The sequence below is a fragment of the Calidris pugnax genome, unplaced genomic scaffold (assembly GCF_001431845.1).
Source record: "Calidris pugnax isolate Ruff unplaced genomic scaffold, ASM143184v1 scaffold44, whole genome shotgun sequence".
NCBI lineage: Eukaryota > Metazoa > Chordata > Aves > Charadriiformes > Scolopacidae > Calidris > Calidris pugnax.
Genome location: NW_015094506.1, coordinates 32328703 through 32351481, shown reverse-complemented (window position 1 = coordinate 32351481; position 22779 = coordinate 32328703). Strand labels below are relative to the sequence as shown.

At 40.6% G+C, this 22779-nt stretch overlaps 1 protein-coding gene across 1 annotated transcript in view; it reads right to left on the bottom strand.

Moving 5' to 3' along the window:
* The window catches only part of MET (MET proto-oncogene, receptor tyrosine kinase), a 72288-nt gene extending 50631 nt beyond the window's left edge, over positions 1–21657 (bottom strand). Inside the window, exons 1-2 of the mRNA XM_014964340.1 lie at positions 20458–21657; positions 6607–6798 (exon numbers count right to left, since the gene is read on the bottom strand). Coding sequence (XP_014819826.1) covers positions 6607–6798; positions 20458–21657 — 1392 coding nt within the window. The remainder of the gene's footprint in view (positions 1–6606; positions 6799–20457) is intronic.
* Positions 21658–22779: the final 1122 nt, after the last annotated feature.

Sequence of the window (22779 nt, the reverse complement as noted above, 5' to 3'; positions counted from 1 at the left end):
TGCTAATTTCTCTCTTTTCAGGGAAATGAGATGTGTGTTCAAGTTTGGTGGTGGTAGTATTTGTTTTTAATCATAAGTATTCCTGGGAAATGAGTGTGACTATCAAGCGTTCTGTCTGCTTGTATGTGAGAGCCAACAGGTTTGTGCTGAGTGTGTGAAAATTTTTTAAAAAACTGATCTGTGAGAGCCTCATCTCTGTTCCTCATCGGACAGAGTCAGGGGCACCAAATGATACAAAATGATAAGGCAGCAGGTTAAGGGAACCCCAAAGGAAGCTCTTTATCATGCAAAGCAGAAAGAAAGGTGGAAGTCATTGTCACAGTGTACCATGCAGGACAAATCAACAAATAATTTCCAAAAACAATAAGCAAAATTGATGGAAAAGATGTCCATATAGGACTATTAAATGCCAGATATGGGTGCAATTTCCAGCACGGGGAATCTCTGGGCCACTGAGTGCAAGAAGCTGGAGGGTAATGGGAGAGGTATCACTGTGTGCTTTTACTTGTCTCATACCTCTCCCTCATCCACCTTAGTCCCTGCCAGAGATAGGAAACTGGGCTTCTTGAACCTTTATTCTAACCCCATACATCCTTTCTTAGCTAAAAATCTGGTTAAAAAGTACTGGGATATAATGGGTCCCTTGAGCAAGGCTTATTATTGTTATTATTCTGTATTGTTTCATGTCTAACAAGTGCTGAGAGGCCCTGAGGAGGGTGAGTGGCCTATTGTGTGATGTGCTCTACTCCAAAGAGGCCTATCTGTGCCATCACGCTTTGGTTCGCGTGCCCCAAGCCATTTTCAGTCCAGAATCTGCTCAGACATGACAGTGCGTGACCATGTTTTGCTAACGCTTGGCTTCTCAGCTAGAGCTGGCTCATGACCAAGTAGATTGGGCAGGACTGCAGACAGCATGTGGCTGACTGCATCTCAGGGTGTTTGTGTACCCAAGGGAAGACCCTTTCCTTACCTCTAGAAGCAACAGGATGGATGTCCTACTGCTCCGTGAAGATGGGAGGGCATGTGGGGAAGGTCCTCACTCCACCCACCCCGCAGTGCTGCCCCACTGTGCACTCAGTTTCTCTGGTACAGTCAGAAGGATGAGATGGCCCTGCTGCCAAAATTGCAACTAAAGAGAGTGGTTGCCCCTAGCAGCTGTAAAATGTACAGTGAAAACTTCTCTATGCCTCTCTTCCTCAAGAAGGTCACCAACAAGCAGGGCATTTGCTTGGGCCTTACCTTAGAGAGGCCAACTTCAAGTGTAGGGAGTGCACACAGTATTCTGCTTCCCAAAATAGCTTTATGCCAAAAATCAGCCTCTGCATACGTCAAGGGCATCGGTCTCTTGTTCTTTGTTAAGGCCAGACCAAATGTGAGCTTTTCAGAATAAATCTCGTAAAACTTTCTCATATCCCACTCTCCCCAGAGCTATCAGAAAGATTTCCCCTTCCTGAAGAACTTTGCACTTTTCTTCATCACTCAAAAGTCACTCCAAAATAATATCAAGCTCCAGGCAAAAAAAAAAAATAAAAAAAAATCACATTGGAACTGAGCAAAAATAGAAGATATTTTATCACAATATACCATGGGGTGGGTTTTTTTTGACAAGCTGTAATTTCCCCAAAATCCTGGCTGGTAATGAAAGTGTGTTTTCCAGTTGTGAGTCGTATCCTCAGTGTAGCTTCTTTGGCTTGAGCTGACTAAGGCTGCTTTACCCCAGCTGAAAATCTGATTCCCCAGCTACAGCAGTGTGACTGGGTGCTGTTTTCTAATCAAATAACCACTGTGAAATACCTGATTCACTTTGCACCCAACAGCTGTACTTTCAGCCTGTGTTCCCAGTCACAGTCTGAAAATAAGCACAATAAGAAAGGCCGAAACAGCTGCAACTTCTCAACAGAAAAAAAAGAAGGGGGGAGAAAAAAGCTTGTTGTCAGGCTCCAGCTTAGGAAGGAAGTAAAACCATTTTTCTTTTCCGTCTCATGCATGTCAGCTGTCTTAGAAAAATTATTACTGGTCTGTTTTGTAACAAAAACTCCACAATATTTGGTAAACTACAAACTCCAATCTATTCATGGCCAAATACAGATTTAACATTTCTGATGCAGCCAAAACATGCTCAGTATGTCAATGGGCTGCAATTACTCTCCAGGAGAGCTTTGGAATTCACCTCCTGGCCCCAATTATCCTCCTTAAAAGAACTCATGAATCTTCTGTATTTGGACCATCCAGATTGATTTGATTTTAGTTTTAGTTTTTGGCTGAAAAAAATAAACATTTAGTGAAGGAGGTTGTATTTTCTTTACAGTATTAGTGGTCTCCTGAGTTGTTTAAGTGAATAATTCTATTTAATCGAACTAGAGGCACAAGCAGAAAACAACAGGTGACTATTCCTTGGTTAGATAAAACACACCTTCTTTGGCATTCTGAATATTACTGGCTCCACAGATGAATTTTTAAAATAAGCAAAATACAGGCTATATTCTGAGTTGGGTCATTAACATAGTTTTGATGGGTAATGCCCATCACTTGCAAAGATAGGAGCTATTAATTGCAATACAGTTTTAAACACACCAAACCCCCAGAATCAGGCATCCATCATCTACAGAAGGAAAAACTACACATTAAACCTTCTGTTGACTTTTGCAGCAGTGCTGTGTTGTAGTTGTGTAGTAAAGAGAGACAAATGGATGGAGATGGACACAGAGTCAGAGATGAGAGGTCAGTAGGAAGGCAGAGAGTGATAAGCAGAATAAAGTGCAAAAGGAGATGGAAAGACTGCAAGAAAAAGTAAAGAAGGAAAAGAAGGAGAATTAAGTGGCCGGCTGCTGATCAAGTATAAGTAAGTATAAGTAAGCAGAATCTACCACTTCCCATTGGAATAACCTCCCCAGGGAAGTGGTGGATTCTCCACCACTGGACACTTTTAAGATTCAGCTGGATAGGGTGCTGGGCCATCTTGTCTAGACTGTGTTTTTGCCAAGAAAGTTGGACCAGGTGGTAACCTCCCCAGGGAAGTGGTGGATTCTCCACCACTGGACACTTTTAAGATTCAGCTGGATAGGGTGCTGGGCCATCTTGTCTAGACTGTGTTTTTGCCAAGAAAGTTGGACCAGGTGGTCCTTGAGGTACCTTCCAACCTGGTATTCTATGATTCTGTGGTATGAAGTATAATAGGGAGAATATAAGAAACATTTTCAAAGAATTTCTCTTGGTTGAATATCAGGAGCTTGCTGCTGCACCTAGTGCTGGCTTGAATCTTCAATTCAATTTAGGTGACATGATCACTATGTTCTAATTCCCCCCCGACCCCCTAAATATTTCATAACAATTAAAAGAAACCCTAAATTGATCCAGTAAAACTGCAAATTAAATGTTCATTACTTCCACCAGGCTGTTTCATATTTGGGCACTTCAGGGTGCGGTTGTCAGAGACAGAGGTACTGCAGGACTATTTCTTTTAATCTCATGGATGACTGCTAGTGCTGAAATTCATGTCACAAACTAAATTGCCTAAATATGGTAAGGTTTGGTATTTCAAAGGGGATACAAGACGAACTGGATTCACTGGAAGGGCTGAGCTGATTTTCTAATTTTAGAAACCGATATATGAATATTTTTTCCTTTTGCTTTGAAATAGTTGGCATGAAAATATGTTTGCAAGATATTAATACAATATCACCAGTTTTAAAACAGGTTCCCTGATAAGTAGAATTTTGCAACTAATTTTCTCTGAAAGTGTTTGTATCGCTGAAGGGATATAGTCTACTCTGAATAGCTACAAGTTACAAGGAGATTGCACAGGAAAATTCAATATTTACATGTACAAAGAGCTAAAAATATGAGTGCAAATGACTGTGCAAAAGTGAGGTGCGTAATAAGTGAAAACCCAAGTATTCTTTGCAATATGTTCCAGTAGGTTTGTGAATGAAAAAAAAAAAAAGAACATTATTGCAGTTTTCGCTAAAAAATGTAGGCAATTGTTTGCGGTTATCTTTTTGATTAATTAAGTCATTGTTAGATTATCCTGATTTTTTTTTAACCCATTTTACTTCACTAATGGTCGTTTAATAGCTCAATTTTTAATGATCTCCATCTCATTGCATTTAATAGCTATATTTCCATAGAAACACTGCAAATCTGCTTTAGTTGGGCATTTGCTAATGAACATGTTTGAAAGCACTTCCTAGATAACTGCTAGTGAAAAAAAAAGGAAAGATTTAATGTAAGTGAACATCAAATTCTGCAAAGAGCTGTGTCTTCTGTACCCTACAGACCTGGTCTTACTTTCACGATCATTTAAAGGCAAAACAAATACTAGCCTTTTTATTTGGAGGTAGCATCATTAAAGGTAGTCAGTATGCTTATTCTCCTGCTAATTTCACCAGACCCTCAATGAAAGAGTTCCTACTTATTACAATATGAGCCCAATGATGACTTCCCCCTGTAGCTCAAGCCAATCTAATTCAATGATGAGAATGTTTCTGCTAATGGCAATGTGCAGTTTACACAATAGCCTTTCTTTTGATCTGTAACTGAACCTGGAATGGGAAATGTATTCTGGAAATATTTTAATTGTTCCTTGAGTCGGGCAAATGTCAGAATGAAGTGTGTGGTGTGGGACTCGAATGAATAATTTAAAGAATGTTACAAATAAAAATAATGCCGCTTTGCGCTTTCCACCAAGCCTCCCTAAAAGCTTTGTGACAGCCCAGAAGAAATACCACGACTAAGACAGTAGCTGTTATTAACTGTATTTTGTAGATAAGGAAATGGCTTCAGAAAGGTTTTCTCATAAATTTCTCATGTTTGCTGTGTGAAGCAGTATCTACACTTAAGAGCAGAGCGTAGGTTGCTTCTGTGCTCAGTGTGTAGCTCTTAGCATTCACCTTTCCTGCGCTGAAGACAAACTGCAGCTTCGGGTTACTGAGGTCATCATAGGAAGTTCAGGTAAAACTGGCAGTGTTGACACTGAACATTTTGTTAAATTCCTGTCTTTTAGGGGAAAAGAGAAACACGATGTTCTGCAGTTTTTTTATCAGCCCTTTGTGGTAAATCGCTTAGACCTCCCTCCCTGTAGGAGCATTATGGATTTTGCATTGTGAAGCAGGTTCTGTGTCCAGTCTGTGAAGAAGATGGAAGTGGAGGTATAGGATTCCCTTTGTCCAAAAATGGTGCCAATAGTGCGTTAACAAATACTGAGGACCATATGTAATCCTACTTTATGTGCCAAGGACAGAGAATGAGGAGAAGGAAGAGAAGAAAGGGAAGGCTTGTTATTTAATCTTGTGTGATGACCTACACCACACAAAGATTTTTATGAAAAGGTGCGAGTGCCCAAGTGTTTTCTAACAGAAAGTTTTGGGAAATGTGAAAGTTGGAAGGCACAGCAGCTCATGATGGCAAATCTCATCAGGTTTCAGTTAATGATGTTCAGGGGACAACACTACTAACTGTGATTGATAAGTCTGCAGCCTGCAGAGCAAGAAGGGCCAAAGACTGCTAATACTTCAGGAAGCCCACTAGAAGACAAGTAGTCCTGGCAGAGTAAAAAGACACAGGCCCTTGGGTGGAAGAGGGATCCAGGCTGAGATGCACATCCAGGCTGGACCCTGCGGTAGCTGCAGAAGCCAAGCTCTGCAAGGTGGTCATTGCAGGATGACAGTGCCTGAAATAAGATGAGTGAATAAAGGAAGCCCTTGGTACTTTCAAAGTATTTTTTCTTCTTATGCCTGGTTCTGACTGCCAAGTTTTTAAAAGATTGTTGGCCCTATGGGTTAGATTTATTTTGTTAGTCACCCACAAAGAAGTCATGTAGTGTAATTCACCTGTCTAGATTAGTTATGTACTCAGTGGAGGGAAACAGACTTCTCAAGAGGGTGATTTACCACTTATGGAAAACCTGATTTAGGACAGGAAGAACTGCTGTCCAAAAGAACAGAGAAAAGAATGAGCAAGAGCCTGAAAACCCAAGATGCACTCAGAGAAACTTGAAAGTAGGTGGAGGAGGAGCTAATCTCAATTCTACAGTTGTGAGTCATAGGGTATGGGTACATTAGGAAGTAATTTGGTGCCAGAGGAGTGCATCAGTATATAGAAACAACGAATGCTGAGGCTCCTTCTTCTACATTATAAGCTGTCTTGGAATTTTACTTTGAACTAGGTTTAATCTCATCTTCTAGACCAAATGACCATATGAAGCGTATATCAGAAGCTGTTTGAAGAATCAAGCACTGTTTTGGACCTCTCTGCCCCAGCTGGGGTTGGAGCATATTTGATGTGTATCCAAGACAGAGCTTTCAGTTTAGTTTCCTTTGAAATTGTATGGACCAAAACTGCTCTGTGAACTGAGCCAGCTGGACTGAGTGGAAATCATGGTGCAGTCTATTCCACAACCATTGTTCCTCACCACAAAGCCCACACAAACACTTAAAATGCTGAATGCTCTATTAGGCACTATGTTTATCCTCCAGAAGCTCTGTTTTACTCAGCAATTTCAATTTTCTAATGCCCTGTTAAACTGGGCTAACACTGCTCCTCACTTTTCACCATCCTGCTAAACTCCAGTAGGGTTTTTTATTGTGAAGGTGCCGTAGTAATACTCACCTGCATGAAGCGGCCCTCCGACGTTCCCAGGTTAGCAACGGTGAGGTTTCCTTTGGTGAAGACAGATATCGAAGTCAACAGGACACTGTTGAACTGGCCCATGAACAAGTCAACCCTCTGCAAAGGAGTCGTAACTTCTAAGCGATATTCATCATCTTGTGCTCTGCAGTATGAAGCGTTTCTTGAAAAAGCCTGTTAGAAAATGAAGTACAGATGAGTACTGACTTTACGAGTAGGAATAGATCTTTGTCAGAGTGAAGTCATTTAGCACAAATGCATTTGACCAAAAGTATTTTAAAATGTTTCAAACTTAATTGCTTCATCAGTTACAATGTTCCACAAGGAAGGCAACGACTTCTTAATGTTACGGGAATGTTTCTTTTAACTTTTTTTTTTTATCCTGCCTGTTAGGAATAAGACATAGGGTCTTTATTTAACCAGATAATACATGTATAAATGCATATATCAAGGTATCCTTTCTCTTAGTGACTTCTGTAATTCTGCTTCTCCGACAGTCTCAGAATTCCTTGACTGCAGAGCCTGCCCAGCAACACACCTGTTTCTAAAACAGTGATTCCTAGAAAATGACTGTCTAAAAATGTTGCAATCTTTAAGCCCTTTTTTTTGCATTAAAATAACAATTTCCTGTATTCTTTTCTTTCTATTCTCAAGACCTTTTTCGGTGATAAGACGGAAAAGGGGAGAAAAAGATGGAGAAAGAGAAAAGGCAGATAAGCCAGGAAAAATATGTTTCTGATTGTATATATAAATGAAACTATGGGGAAGCCAGCTTTTTATAATTACTTAGACTATTGTATTGATCATCTATGGCTCATGCACTATTTTGTCCGATCTCTATATGTCTTGAGTGTACTATAATAGTTGCTGCATTTGCAGGATTTTCTCTTTCGGTTTGGGAACAGAGATAACATGTTTTTAATTTTCATTGGAAAAATTCTTGAACAATACACGTTAAGTTATCTCCAGAGAAGAATATAACCTGTTGTCCTGACAATTCAATAGTAATCTATTAACTGGTAATGCCATTACTATTGATACTACATCATCTGTTTTGGTGAGATCGTACAGATAATAACTGGGAACCCCCTAAAGGATCTCTAACCAGTTTAAATTTGGAACTCATCTAGCAAGTTCCCACTGTGACATACTTTATGAATAAACATGTAGGGAGATGATAAAGGATTTTATGGTTGTTCCCTCTGTTGAAATCAATAGAGAGCTTAATTTTTCCTAATTTTTTTTTATTGATTCATTGTTGTTGCAATTATGTTTAATTTTTTTTTTTTTTAAAAGCTTGAATGAAACCTTTTAAAGATAGTCAGAGTCTTTCTACTAAATTCAATGGAACTGGATCATAGCCTTAAAAACAAGTAGGAGAAAAATTTTATTTTCTTATTTTCTTGATTCAAATGGGTTTCTTTCTACTACCTATAACCAAAGTACTACGAGAAAGTAAGCAATGAAACAAAAATTTCTTGCTGGTTTAACTCTGGTGAAACCTGGAGGAAAAAAAATCAGGCATTGAAAATGCTGTTAGCAAAATGTTCAAACTAATAGCTCAGTCCTTTGCTGTTGAATTGTAACACTTGTGAATTGTACACAGCAACAGTGTTGGTGGGAGAAGTTTTCTATGATCCCTAGGAGTTGCAATCAGCTATGGTGCCAGCTTTTCTCAGGGTACACTGTCAATTTACTGTATCATTTAGGTAAAAACCTGTGTAAGACCAAACAAGAGCAACTGAAATCTCTGTGCACTGCCTAATCATACAGAAAGAAGGCTTCCAGATTATATCTGATGCAGCAGTGACTTAATGGTTTGGTTATCCACATGCTAAAGCGTTTGCTCTATTAGTTTTGCTATTAACTGTTAAAGTATTGTGTGTTTTGCTCAGCAGGAACTGAACTAACACTTTGCACTATGCACACTGAACACTCGTTGTATACATTTTAAACATTTTTGACTGATCAACAAGGGACAAATTTAGATCTTCTTTGCTTTGGCCACCAAACAAGCTAAAAGCTTTATTCTTCTACGCTCATATCCTACCCATTCTAAAAGTATTTCTGAAACATCTGTGCAAAGATTACTCATACAATAAGTATGAATAGTTCAAGTGCGGAGAGATGTACAGTTTTCATGCTTTTTGAAATAAGGCAGATTTCTGAATTTACCTTCCTCCGACTTTGGATCTCTGCTCTTTGCTGTAACTCTTATTTTTCCATAAGCAAATGACTTTGGGGATGTTTCTGTGGTAACCTAAAAAAGTACCTCCTCCTGTGTAGTCATCTTAACACAATCTGAACATCCTGACGTGCCTCACAAAACCCCATTGAAGCCAGATTTTCCTGCTTGCCACAACACCTTTACTAGTTTCCCCGAAGTCAGCCCAGCCACAAAGTCAGCTCAGCCTTCCTCAGGGATGTCGTAATTTTGGGTATCTGCCCAAGAACCTGCAGCCTGCTCCACATATGGCTCTCTTACAAAACCTGGCGCTTCATGGTTTAACCATAATGTAAGGTTAGCTGTTTAAGAAATAGGGAGGCTTTGATCTTTGAGTAGAAATGCAGAGATTAAAAGGCTACTTAGAAAACTCAAGGAAGATTGATAACACGGAAAACTTCGGCAAAGAAGCTGCTTTAAATTAACTCTTTGAAGCCTGAGTCTCTCCCTCCATCTCTGTCTCTCAGTGTACTCATAAGTATCCATTTGGCTGTCAATGTGGAAAAATAACTGATGTCAGATGATGCACTCTGGATATTATGCCAAGTTCCAGTGACAAATCACACAACTATTGAAACGGACGATTAGAGAGCGGGTAAGTGCTTGGGTTGGGCTATATTGCTTCTCCTGTAGGACGAGAGGTGCCAATTGTGAACGTGTGATTCATAGCGAGGACTTTGTGAAGCTGGTGTAGGTGTGCCACTGGAATGCAACGAGGTGTGGGCAAGTTCTGCCTTTCGGCCGTGTCCAGAAGGGTGGCAGATAACCAACACTATCTTACTTGTTCACAGGGGAAGTTGTGGTGTATCGGAATTTAGCCTGGACTCGGTCCACAGAAGACGAACATGCCAAAAACATTTCTAAACATCATCAAGCTGGGCTATCAGGAGCTGTCGCTGTTTGGCAGTGAACTGATGATTGATACATCATATTCAGTCAGCATAAAAATAATATGTCGGACAGAGTTGCACAACCGAAGCCAGAAGTGCAAAGTGGGGAGGAGATTTTAAAGCCCCTAATGGCAATCTCAAAAAAATACTCTGTTAGGTCAGTGTCAGAATAGAAGTGATCACAGAGTCTAGTCTCTAGTCTGAATAGCTAGACTCAGGGGAAGAATAAATCAGAATTTTAACCAAAGGCTTTTGGGGAGCTTTTTTATTATTTTCAGTAACTGCACTTTGGAGAAACACTCCTCCAGCCTCGTCCTTCTAGAGCTGGCCAAAATCTGTTCTTCTTAGTTAAGTGCAGTGCTCAATTAGAAAGCAATACTATGTGTAATGGCTTGATATTACATTTAATGTCTTGAATAAACTAGAAATTAATGACTTAATAACTGCAGAACATCTAAGACTGTCTTGTGAGCAATTTGGAGGAAATCATTAAAATTAAAATTTAATTTGACAAATTGGAAAAATGGTCTGAGAGTAACTAGGTAAAATTTCCTAGTGTCAATTGTAAAATACTATGGTTATGAAGGAGAACTCAAGCGAAAGTAGTAATAACCAGGAGTCTTATTTCCTGCTGGTTTGTTTATATGACATTTAACTTGATGGCTGTCAGGAATCAAATTCCCAAGTATCAACTTTTATTTTCTGCTGTGTATCCTGGAAGTCTCCCTCAAGAGAAGTGGACATCCAGAAGCACTGAAAAAGTTTCTCCTTTGAGCATTTCTATGGCATAACATGGAGCAGGGGGAAATGAGCTACTCCTAAATGAGCTGGGTCCTGGTATCTGCAAATGGCAAAAATCCTTTTTCAGAGAAACTGCCATAGAGTGAATGAATACATGACTCTACGTAACAAATTGATTCCCAATCTGATTAAAAATAGAGACGGTGTATGAGCTGCTTATCTCTTCTGTTGTGGAGGTCAGTGAATTAAGATGAATAATAAAACTACAGTTTTCAGGAGTGTGTCCTACTGGAATCAAGCACATAATGGTGAAGAATTTATGTGAACAGCACACTCTGAACAGGAAGAGTAACTGTGAGGCACACAAAAGAACCTTATCAGATTTTCCACTCTAAATTTTCTTGTGTATTTTTAGCCAACAGTTTTGCTGTTCTGTAATACATTTGGATTTTCTGGGTAGTTTGCAGTATTTCTCTTCAGGTGAAAAGTGTATTTGATCATTGCTTCTCTCTGTGTGAAATACAAGAAGGGAAATTCTGGCCCCAATACCTCAGTGCAGCCAGGGTGTTGCGTGAAGAGGATGAGCAACTTGATCAGCATGATGCTGGAGGTCTATTAGAGGGGCTGGAGTTAGAACTTGTATTGTCTGTTTCCCAGTCTCATATAAATAAAAGTGAGGGACACAATAAATTTGGCCTATCATTGTTATCTTTGAAAGGAATTACTCCTTAAATTTCATAAACCTCATAAATCTTCCCAGCTGTCACATACCACTCTTTCTAATTCTGGACTCAGTTAGACATGACTACTAAGATCCCTGTACTTCCAGCTCTTTGACAAAATGGGGAGAGGAGAAAAATAAGCGGGACAAACTTCCTGGCTTCTGGCACATTTACAGACTCCATTCACTTCATGCCTTCTTCTGTCAGTTCCCTTGGCAAAGGGACTATCTCCCTTCTCCTTTCTCACATGGTTTATGCCATAGCTGGTCAGAGTGAAAAAAGTGTAATGGAGAAGAGGAGGAATATATAAAGAGCTTTCTACTATGCTATCCCAAGAAATACTTTTCCTCTGCAATTTACAAGACAGAAAGTTTGTGAAATGGATAAGATTTTACTACTAGCAATTCTAAAAAATCATGATCGCATTTACTGTTCGCACTATACACAACTGTCACAAGGTCTCTGAATTCTTTACGGTTATGAGCACATTCAATGATGATACATGGAAAAAATATGGACACATTTATTTTTTGGAAGTAATTGACCAGAAAAGAATCTCTTGTGAATGAACTCCAGTGCTGTACAACAGACAGAAGAGAAGCCAGCCAGAACTGAAGAACATGAGAAACAGAAATTCTTTGGATGTAGCATGTTGGTTTTTGCCAACATGATCAATTGCAAGTCCACAGTGAGACTCCTCACCCGCTGGGTCAGCATCACTCCTGATGAGCAGAACTCATCAGTGTGAGTTTCAAAAACTTGCTGCTGCACTTCCAAGAGAAGCAACTGTGGGTGACTAAATAGGATTGGCCATACATCAGTACTAGTCACAGGTACTGCTCAACAGCAGGCCAAAAGCACATGAATAGTGTTCCTGCATGGCATCAAGATTGCATTACATTCATATTCTCCCATTTCACTTACTTTATCAAATATTATCAATTAAGAGATTGGGTCTTTTGTGTTGAACGATTGCACATAGTCATACTGCTAGGGTCAGTAAGTCCTCAGAAAGAGGCATCCCAAATGGATGAGTCAGCTATAATTTGCCATAGAGACTACAGGGAAGCTAGACTAGAGCAGTCTGCTGGGGATACGCAGTGCATACTCCATCTGCTGCCCTCACAGCACAAAAAGACAGCTAATTAATGTGGCCATGATAGGTACTAGCTATGCTAAATTTCTCTTTCTTCTTCAAGCCCAGATCCACTGTGCTTCTGGTTTCCTTTTGACCGGTGAAAAACACATTGATGGTGCAGTCGCTGTGAACTCAGTCCAGTGTTCATGGAGAACTGAACACAGCTGGGGCATGGGACTGGGTTCTCCTGCTTCTAAGAACTTCTGCTGAGGCACTGAAGCTTTAGTCTAAAAGGTAAAAGAGTTTCTTCCTCTTTTTGTTTGAAACAAAGGATCATTTCCCTCTTCTTCCTTCCTCCTCTTCCCAATATTACTCATGTATTTGAAAGCAATTCAAGGAGGATTTTTTTTATAAAGTACAGAAGTATATTCCCTTTCTGAGAATAAACTTTGCACATCTCAACTGCAAAATAGGAGACTTGAAGTAAAAGCAACTGGAAACAGTCCTTTCAGATGGAAACAATCAAGCAATCCTAACTACCCAGTGGCCACTACTATGTGCTGCTACTGCCTGGAGGTGGTCCGAGTTACACAGGAAACCGACCCTTCAAAATACTACTTGTTGCAAAATAAGGAACAATTTAGAGGGAATTACTGAAGGATTAATTACCTTTAAGCTACACAATCAAGGACTTGACCTAGAACTCACTGAAGTCAATGGGAAGATTACACAAATTTTTATGACACCTAGAGAAAGAGACATTTTTTAAAGAACTCCATTGACGTAAAATGTTACATAGTATCATCCCACTAACTCTTAATACTTGTTGTTTTGATCTGATTCACTGCTAAAATGAGAGGGGGTAAGGAAGTACTGAAGTTACCGTACACTTAGGTTAATCGGTAAAAAGACATCCATGTTAAATGTAATTAGTTAATACAAATTAAGATGATTACATGTTCTATTGTCAAGATCATTCAAAGAGTTATTTGCTTTTGTCATTGGAGAGTGCTGCATTAGTTCTCATAATCTGGTTAGTGCATTAGCACTAAGTAAATCCTATTGATTCAGTAGATAAAATGGACCTAAGTAATCTTTGTATTTCACTGATTTCCCTTATATTAATTTAACATTTAACTCAGTATACAGATTATCAAAGGAGAGGTGTTGACTAATTACACATTTTGAAGAAATAAAAAAATGCATCAGAGATGTTGTGCTGATAAAAGCAGTTTTGCTACACATTTGCAGTGTACATCAGGTGCATTTTTCATAGAAGTCCGTGATGAAATAGAAAAGCTGTGAATTACAAGTAGACCAGTTATCCTAAGATAATGCTGAGTGTAGAGACTCTGATTCCAAGACAATGTTGCACAACAACTGCATGTTTAGCCAAAACAGTGGTGCAAGAGATGTGTGGGATAGAAAGGAGTCCTGAAAGCAGGAGAAAATCATGCAATTTGCCCTAATTTCCACAGGCTGTATATTGTTTCCCCAAGATCATTCGTCCTCTAACATGTCATTGTTTTCACCCACTCCACAGACAGTGCAAGAAATAATTCTTCGTGACCTACACTTGCTTTCTGAACCATTTATGCCATGGATCTTCTTCCTTAGCAGAATTTTTTTTTTCTTAATTTGCTGTGGGATTTGACTCTGGTTTTACTTGTATGTTTGGAAATGAGGGAGTAATTCCACTCTGATGCAAAAGCTGTCTGAGATCAGAAACCCACATGCCACCTAGAAAGTTCAAGTAATACAACAGTCTCCTGGAAAATAATTACCTACTGTTGCTTTAGTGAGCAATAATGACGGCAATATGTGGTCCTGAGTCAGATCAAGTAGAGTAAGTAGAGAAACTGCTGAGGTAAGGTTGGTGCTGAGTGAGCTGGAAGGCAGATGTCTGCTTTGTCAGGATTTATGTGTCTCTCCATCGTTTGGCAGCAGACCCTGAGGAAAATTCATTGCTTGCCTAGATGTCTCAACTACCTACCAAAGCCAGGTGGGATGAATCCAGGACTTAGATTTGCATGTAGTGCACTGCAGAATCAACTTCTCTTTCTCTGGAACGTGGAATTGCTTATAAAGAAATCCAAGCAGCTCTTTCAAGAGGGGCTGACACAGTCCCATTGCAGGATAACCATCAGCAGACTAGATGGGAACTTAATCTGGGGCAAAGGAGACTTAGAATTTGGTCTGAACCCAGGAAAAGAGGCTTCAATCTGAATATTACACATCTCTAGTGAGTGTCCTTAATGCTGCAAATCTGTTAGTCTACACTTTAGACACCTCTTCTTGTGAGACTGTAAAGAGTTTCAAATTTGCAAACTTACATAGGATAAGAAAATAATTCTGTGTCTAGTTCTAGTCTTTAGTGTTATTTAAGGGCCTCCTGAAACTCAGACATAAAAAATCACATGACCAGAGGATCTGGATATCCATGTTAAAAAAAGAATAATTTTACTTTCTGCCTGAAATTATTTCTGTGCACTTCCAGAGAAAAGCAGCAAAGTCTCTGTTCCACACTAATAACCAATAGGGAACCTTGCCTTCAGTGGAAGAATTTGATTAAAAAGTCTGGAAATGGAACATTATTAGTAACTCTGGCTGATAAAGCAGTGCCCTTTGCAGAAAATGGTAGTTTAACGGATACCACTTTTTCATTGAGAAATCCAGCTTTCATCAAGAAGATGATAAAACACCAAGCAGCAGCAGTGGGAGGCAGAGACAGGCCTCTAACAGGAGATCAGGAGAAGGGAGCTCTCTGTAGGTTTTGCAGCACTTGGGGACTAACAGGTCAGTCCCCAGACACCATCTCTCCTGGAAGAGTCAGCTAAGATATCTACCACTAAGGGCAGTGCAGTACTTTCCAAAGAAACTCCCTGACCTGCCCTTTTCCTTGCCTTGCCTTTTCTTGGGAACTCCCTTGTGGCGGTGTCCATGCGGCCAGTCCCAAGGACAGAACAGCCCTTACCTCTACAGTTACACCTCTGCTGGGTCTGGTCTAGCCTGAGGTAACCATACCCGTACCTATGCTCAAACCATACCCCCTACATGCTCATACCCATATCTATACCCATACCCACACTCATACCCATACTTCCCTCACGTGCAGCTTAACTGGAGTTCAGGTTCTTCCTGCAACCCCTTAAACCATGCTATTTTCCCCGGTCAGGTCTTGCACGGCCAGGTGGGGAGATGGCCATGTACCTCATAGTGCATGGGAGATTTAAGCCTGTTTTAAAGGGTGTCAGTGCACACTGCCCATCACTCAGTCCCCCTTCATTTATTCTTCTGAGATGTCAGAACCCGTAAAGAAGCTCGCACAAAATCTGTACGGATGGGAGCATGTTATGTGTCAGGCATAGTGCTGTGCACCATTTGATACAGCATTTCCAGAGGAATAGATGACTGAACCAGTCTGACGGATTCTGCTGCCTGACTTTTAGGGAAAATATTCAGGCACATGCTAGTTGCAATACAAAAAATAATTCTTCCATGCTGTGAGACTATCTAAATAAACTACATCAACGCTTCTTAATCAGAGAGATGTGGTGTTATGTTTAAACCTGCCAAAATTTTTTAAGCCAAATGGTGTGGGATATTATGGTTATGGGGCCTCAAAACAGTTATTTGTCTCTGTTTATTTTATTAAATATTCCTAGACATACCCTTAGGATGACAGATCAATAAGTGCCTTTGCGGTTTCCTGATAGAAGGCTGCAATTATTTTCTTCCATTACAATATAAGCATAACCCAATTTTACTCATCTATCATGTGTGTAATGGTAATAAAGAAGCATCACCATGTGTTTATTTTACTGTCACTTTCTCTTTTGTTTTGGTGATCTTCTGTTTTCATTTCATGTTCTTCCAACTGTTTGTGCCTTTCATGTGACGGGAGTGGCGACCAGTTTGTCTTGCTCTTGGACAACTGTTGGGAACATGGTAGCAAAAGCCTGTCTGTGGTTTCTCTTTTCCTGTAAGGTGAATGGAGTACTTTAGGTTTTCACCTGAACTCACCCGTAGAAGAAACAAAACCACAGGAACTTTACAAAGCTCAATTTGGATTTCATTTTTAGAGGTGTTTTTCCATGGAAGTCAATAGTGACTGAGGTTGGGTATCAGAGGAGAACTGACAATCGTTAGCAAATATGAGATGCAGAAAGGCTAAACAAAGCCCATAAAATCATAATCTAACTAATGACAATTGAAATGTATAGTTAAGAATGTCAAGGCTTAAACTCAACCCATCTTTCTCACTTGGAGAATCACATTTAATCCATGATAGAGGTGCACACTCCTGGACCATGTCTGAAAATTAAGTAAGCAGCATTTTTCTCCTCACCTAACTACTCCTCTGCTTTCAGAAGTACCATACCAGGGCTGACAGGGACTAACTGAACAAATAAACTCTGCTAAAAGCCTGCATCCAGTTTTCTCCTCATCGTGGGTGAGGAGATTCCTGAACTGTGATTCAAAACCCTCCACAGCAGCTACCTCTCAGATATTCTTGTCCTGACTTGGGCAATAAAACCCCTTCACTATGACTCCAAGTTTTTCTTTTAATTCAAAGCCGGTTCTGTTTCCTCCTTGCTATCGTTGAAGTAAGTGACAGCCAGCTCTTCCCTGAAGGAAATTATTAGGAAGTGCTAACTGGTCACAGCTCTGCTGAGGTACATCTGATATCAATCAGATGCACCATTGGATTCACTTTTCCTAATCCTGACTTCAGTGAGTCCAGGCTTTGCTCATTATGTATTTCACTTAAACACAACTGGAAATGCTTTATTTTGATTTTATAAAGTTTTCCATGAGCACTGGAATAAGCGAAGCACAGTTGTGTCTGGATTTATATCTTGTGGTTGGTTAACTTTGCTGTCCAGCTAAGCTCTGACTGAGACTTTTCCTCTGTGTGAGCAATATATGCTTTGGTCCCTGTGAGACCTGATGTATACAAAGGGGCTCCTTACACTTCATCAGCTTCCACAGCCCGAGCGCATATTGGATCTGTCTCTGGATTCACACCTGGATTCACATCTTTAAGATTTCTTATTGTTGAGGTTGTCAGGACAACTAACAGAAAGAGAGGCATGCAATAGCATGACCACATAAACTCCATTCCTTGAGGAATCAAGGCTAAAAGCTAACAAATTTTGTCAACCACATCATGATGAGTTGAAGTATTTTTTTTAAAATGCTTAAAATCTGAGAAGAATAGATTGAGGAAGTGTTTTGGATGTTTTATTCTGGTTTATTTTGGTCTAATTCTACTGTTAGCAGCCTCAGACTAAATAGTCCTGAGGGACAGCCACTTAAAAAGATGGACTACCCAAAGCCCAACAAAATTATGTACAATTGTCTTGTGGGACTTTTTTTGATAACATGAAATGGCCTTCATCAATCAGACTCTAACTGTAAATTATAAGATAGCACTCCCTTGCAAACACTGCTAAAGGCTCATTTTTCTTTTTAATGTTGAAGTCAGTGGTATACCATATTCACTGCTGTACTGTTTTCACTGTCCTATGACTTAATCTCACAGTGGTCAGTGCCTTTCACTTGCATCAGTGGTCTGTGGTTTCATTCTTTCAACATCAAAGAGAAAGATCATCTTGGCTCCATTACTAAAAGCAGGTTTTGAATTTTGCCAAAATAAACTGTGACAAACTCTCACAGTTTATAAAAGCTTTCCTTTAAGTTGAAGGTGACTTACAAAGGGGAAAAAATGGGTTATGCCCTCATGTACGTTTTTATAATGTACAGGGAAAAAAAAGGGACTAAGAAGATTCGAGGGGTTTAAGATTTTTTTTTTTTAATTATTATTTTATATCCTCCAAAATCAATGAAGACCAGAGTTGACATTCCTGACACAAGCATAAGCATAAGACATAATAGGCTTTCCTTCTTCTGCCTGCTCCTTCCCTTCCTTCACCTTCCAGCCTTGCAGGTCTATTTTACACACCTGAGAAAAACAAGTGTATAAAGGATGCCTGGCAAATTCTTGCCAAAGTTTTTGGCCAATTGAAACCTGAAAAAACTCAGGGGACACTTTTCATTGAAGCCTTAACGAGCCCTCTGGAATAAAGCAAAGGAAATGGAGTGGCAAAGCTTGACAGTCTTGATATTTCAGTGTTAAGCAAACAATCAGGACAGAAATTTCTGACTGCCTTTATGCCATTTAAAGGAACCACAAGAAATCACAGAAACATTTTTCCCTTTATCAATTTAATGTAGCAGAAATCAGAGTTCTGATGACATTTCTTGAAAATGGGCAACTATAATAAACCGTCTGCAGTATAAGACATTCAGTTCTGATATGCAAAGCAGCAGCAGACTCTGGAAAAGCTTTGAAACAGGAAAGTACTTCCCAGCATGTGAAAAGTGGCAAATTATTCTGTCAATATTTTAATGGTATACTTTGCTATGAAAAGATCACCTTATGAAACAGGTGTATAGGCAAGGACAGAATGAGATAAGTTAAAGGCCACAAGCTTTAAAGACAGTCACTCACAAATAAAATGCCCCAGGAATAAGGAAAAAAAGTACTTTCAGAGAAGAACAATGTTCATTGTTAAAAACGAACTGAAAAATAAAAAAAAAAAAAAGGATATTAAGACCTGAAATGAAAAATTAGGACAGCAATAGCACAGTGAAGAAAGATAAGAAGTTACTGTGCTGAATGTTTGCTAACTTCTTTTCAGTTCCTGAAAATTGCCTTCTCTCCAAAAAAAACCAGGGAATAAAATGCTAGGTCTGTTGTGGTTGCTGTATCAGCATTCGCCAGCAACGCCTACATCTGAGTTTAACACCTGGAACCTGCCATAAGCAGTTGTCCCCCAAATGCTGAGGCTGCTGTGATCTGTGATCTGACTCCATGCCCAGATGGAGTCAGACCCCCTCGCTGAGCACATTGACGCTCCTGGGGAGAAGCCACAGCAGCTCTGTAATGGATCCTGCTCCCCAGAACACCCCGTCTCACCCCTGGCAGGGAAGAGCAGCCCTTCTCTTTCAGGAAAGAAGCTCCCACCGCCAACCTGGGCACATGCCAGCATCCCATCCTGTGCTGGGCAGCCATGGTGAAGAGAAACCCGGTGGTATCAGGGTGATGAAGGACTGTGGTTCCCATTCTTACCAGGAGCCATCCCAACAATGGGACATGGGAGATCCCCTCCAGCACAGACGCAGGCTGGGCTGTTCCCTCCTGTCACAGGCCTCGTGCTGGCTCGCGAGGCTGAGCAGAGCCCACCATAACAGCTCTGGCCCTGCCCTCCGGGAGAGGACACTGTGCCACCTCTGAGCTCTGGTTTCCTTGTCTTTGAGAAAAGAAAGTTCCCCAGAGGGGACATTTAAGGCCCTGCTGCATAAGCAGGTACAATTCTAGCGTTTTATGTTTCCATGTTAAAAAAGTACTCAATTCCCAGATTATGCATTTCCTTTGCAAGAGCTGACACCAGCACAGACACTGTCCAGAAGGGAAGAAATAACTTCTGTGCTTCCCTCCCTCACAGTACTTCAGATGGCTGGAGAGCAGCAACCACCTGAGCACACGGTGCAGAGAGGGACAGCCCTCCCATCCTAGCCTACTGGTGTCCTCATTCAGATACTCTTCTCATAGACACTTCTTTCATTAAGAAAACTGATTTCAGTGGGACCGTTGATGTATCGAGCATGAGTAATGGTATTACAATCTGGCTCTTCGTGGCATGTTCCAAACCAGCTCTTTCATTTTTTTTTCTAAAGAGGGCAGTGATTCAGCATTAACACAGTTTAAAGTATGAGTGATATTTTTCAGGGACTCCTCAGTGCACATGGATTCAAATGATAATGAATACTTTTCTTAGATATTGAAAGAAGTAACCGCCTAAATGTTCCATTTATCTGCATCACAGTCTCTCAAGAACACAGAAAAATAATTACTTGCAAATACAAATAAAAAAGGATTTTTTTTCCCCAGTCTCAGTAATACTTTCTTAGCACCATAAGGACCTCAGTGATTTTCACAGTCAATTTACAGAAACTAATCCTTACAAAGATGAATCATCAGCAACGCCAAATAATCTGAAATGTTCAGGGACTTACATTTTGCATCTGAAATTGAGGGGACGGCTACCTGGCAATGGAGCAGGCAAAGAGAGAACCAGAGTCCCAAAATGTAATAAATCAATGGTCACTTACCCTGTTCAAGCAGTATTTGCTCTCTTTCCTGTAAAAATGCTGCAGACATTTCATGTTCTGCTTGTCGACAATCTTGTTGAAGAACTCGTTGATGGTTCGCACGGATACGGCGCAGACAGCAGATCTGTTGGTGGGCTCGGAAGAGTCGGGTTTGCTTTGTGCAAAAACGCCGTAGAGGATGTCATCGTTCAACCCCAGGCCCATCTCGTGGGCTAGAGCCGCACCGGGCTTGCTCACGTAGGCAGCCTGCAAAATGTTGAACACCTCCTTGCGGATGGACCTCTTCCTCCTCTTCTCGGTAAAAATACACTCGAGAGGCATCTCCATGTAAGAACGCATCTCTGAGTCTAAAGTGCAGAAGCGGATAATTCTAGTGTGAAAAGCCTGGGAGTCGAGAGATTCTCTCTGGACAGTCAGAAAATAGACAAAGTGATCATTTTCAAAGGCATGGACGTACCTAATGGGATACGAGTCGCGGAACTGAGGGAGGATATCTATATAAGACTGATCCGTGAGAAACTCAAAACCATCCTGCGTTTCTTTTAACCTTCTAACTGATATGGAATGCAGCACGTGAGGAGGCTGAAACGTAGATGTCACAGTATTTCCCACAAAGAAGTTGACAAACCTGTCCTTTTCAGTCACCAGAACTTTGGTTCCTAAAGTGCTTACGACACAGTCAGGACAATTATCCGCTTCTCCGTCCAGCCGGGGTGAATACATGCAGTGCACCTCGCTTCCAATGTCAGCAGGGTTGTCGGGGTGAATGATGTGGCGGTGGCAGATGCCTCCGGACACACTGCCACAGCTAATGAGCTGATCATCATAATAAGTCTCTAAGAGCAGCGCCATGTTGACGTTGTCCTTCCATACGCTGTTAGATAAATTGGCTTTATCTTTGCAGTCTTCGCACGGCGCACAGTCAGGGTTCTCCAGAACGGGCCCAGTCTTGTACACAGAAATGTTCTGGAGAGTTTCATTTAGTACATAAATCTTGTTGACTGCTCCAATATAAACATGATGCTGGTATAAAACTACATTCTGAATCGGTGTTTCTGCAATGAAGTTAGGAAGATCGTATTTTACACTCAAATTCATCTCCGATTTTTTAGCTGCTTCTTTGCATTGTCCATGGCTCCTCTGCAGCAAGGCCAGCAGGAATACGATAAACCCAGAAGGATATGCAGTAAAAGGCTTCATTGTCAGAGATTTAATCTGTCAAAATATATTTAAAGGGAAGAGAGGTTATATTTCATACACTAAATCATCGGTTTATCAGTCAATAGAAATCCGTTTCTAGGCTGCACGTATTAGCGGAACTATTTCAGTGTGAGAAGTGTCGTAATCTTGCTTAGTGTCATTAATAGTCTCATGCTAAAAACTGCTCATTACTGTTCTTCATGTGTACCCATTTCACCGCTTTCAGAACAATTCACAGAAGGATTTTCTTCTGATGAATTTTGCAAGGCCCCTCGGCGCGTTGTACGGCAGCAGAAGAGAGATGACTACTTCCACACGGGCATCAAACCAGCTGCCTGACATGATTTAGAAGGAGATGGTGCACAGGTAGCTGAGAGCAAATCTGCTGGGGACACCCAGGACACAAGCGCACATGAAGCAGTTGCAGCACTTCAGTGTGTGGACATAAGGTATTTGGCAAGTTCCTCAAGGGGCTGAGCTCGCTCTTAGCACAGCTGCTCAAAAACGAGCAGTAGGAAAGACATTGAAATAACGTGAAGATTTGAGCTGCAAGTGGGCTTCTCCTTTGTTCTGTTGACATTTTTGATTAACCAATGAAGAGGCTTTTCTCCAACAGACCAAAGGAAGATCGCCCCCCCGCCTCCAGCTCCCCAAATCACTGTCTTTCATAAGGGCCCAGTTTAGAAAAAAATGGGTTTTTTTTCAGCCAGCTCTACTTCTTGGAATAGTCATTTCCCCCAGCGTTGACAAGGTTTTGCAATATATTGTTAGAATATTTTATGTATCATGTGGTGCCTGGCATGTGCAAGTTTTATTTTAGGCCTTGTACCACAACAGTAAGTCACTCTGGTGAACCTTTACAAGATATAGGCCTATCACTGTATTGTAAACAAAGCAGGATCAAGTGACCTACAGCCATTAACTGATGAAATCAAAAAACCTAGCGCTTTTTTTTTTTTTTTTTTTCACTTCTCCACACAATTGTTTGAAGTGGCTTGGAAAACCAAAGGCAGATGACTAGTGTGATATTTCACCCCCTCAGAAGATCAATTAAATGAACTGTGGTTATGAGCGTTTCGGTGCGGTGTCCACGCCATGCCTTGTCACACCAGACATTTTCTG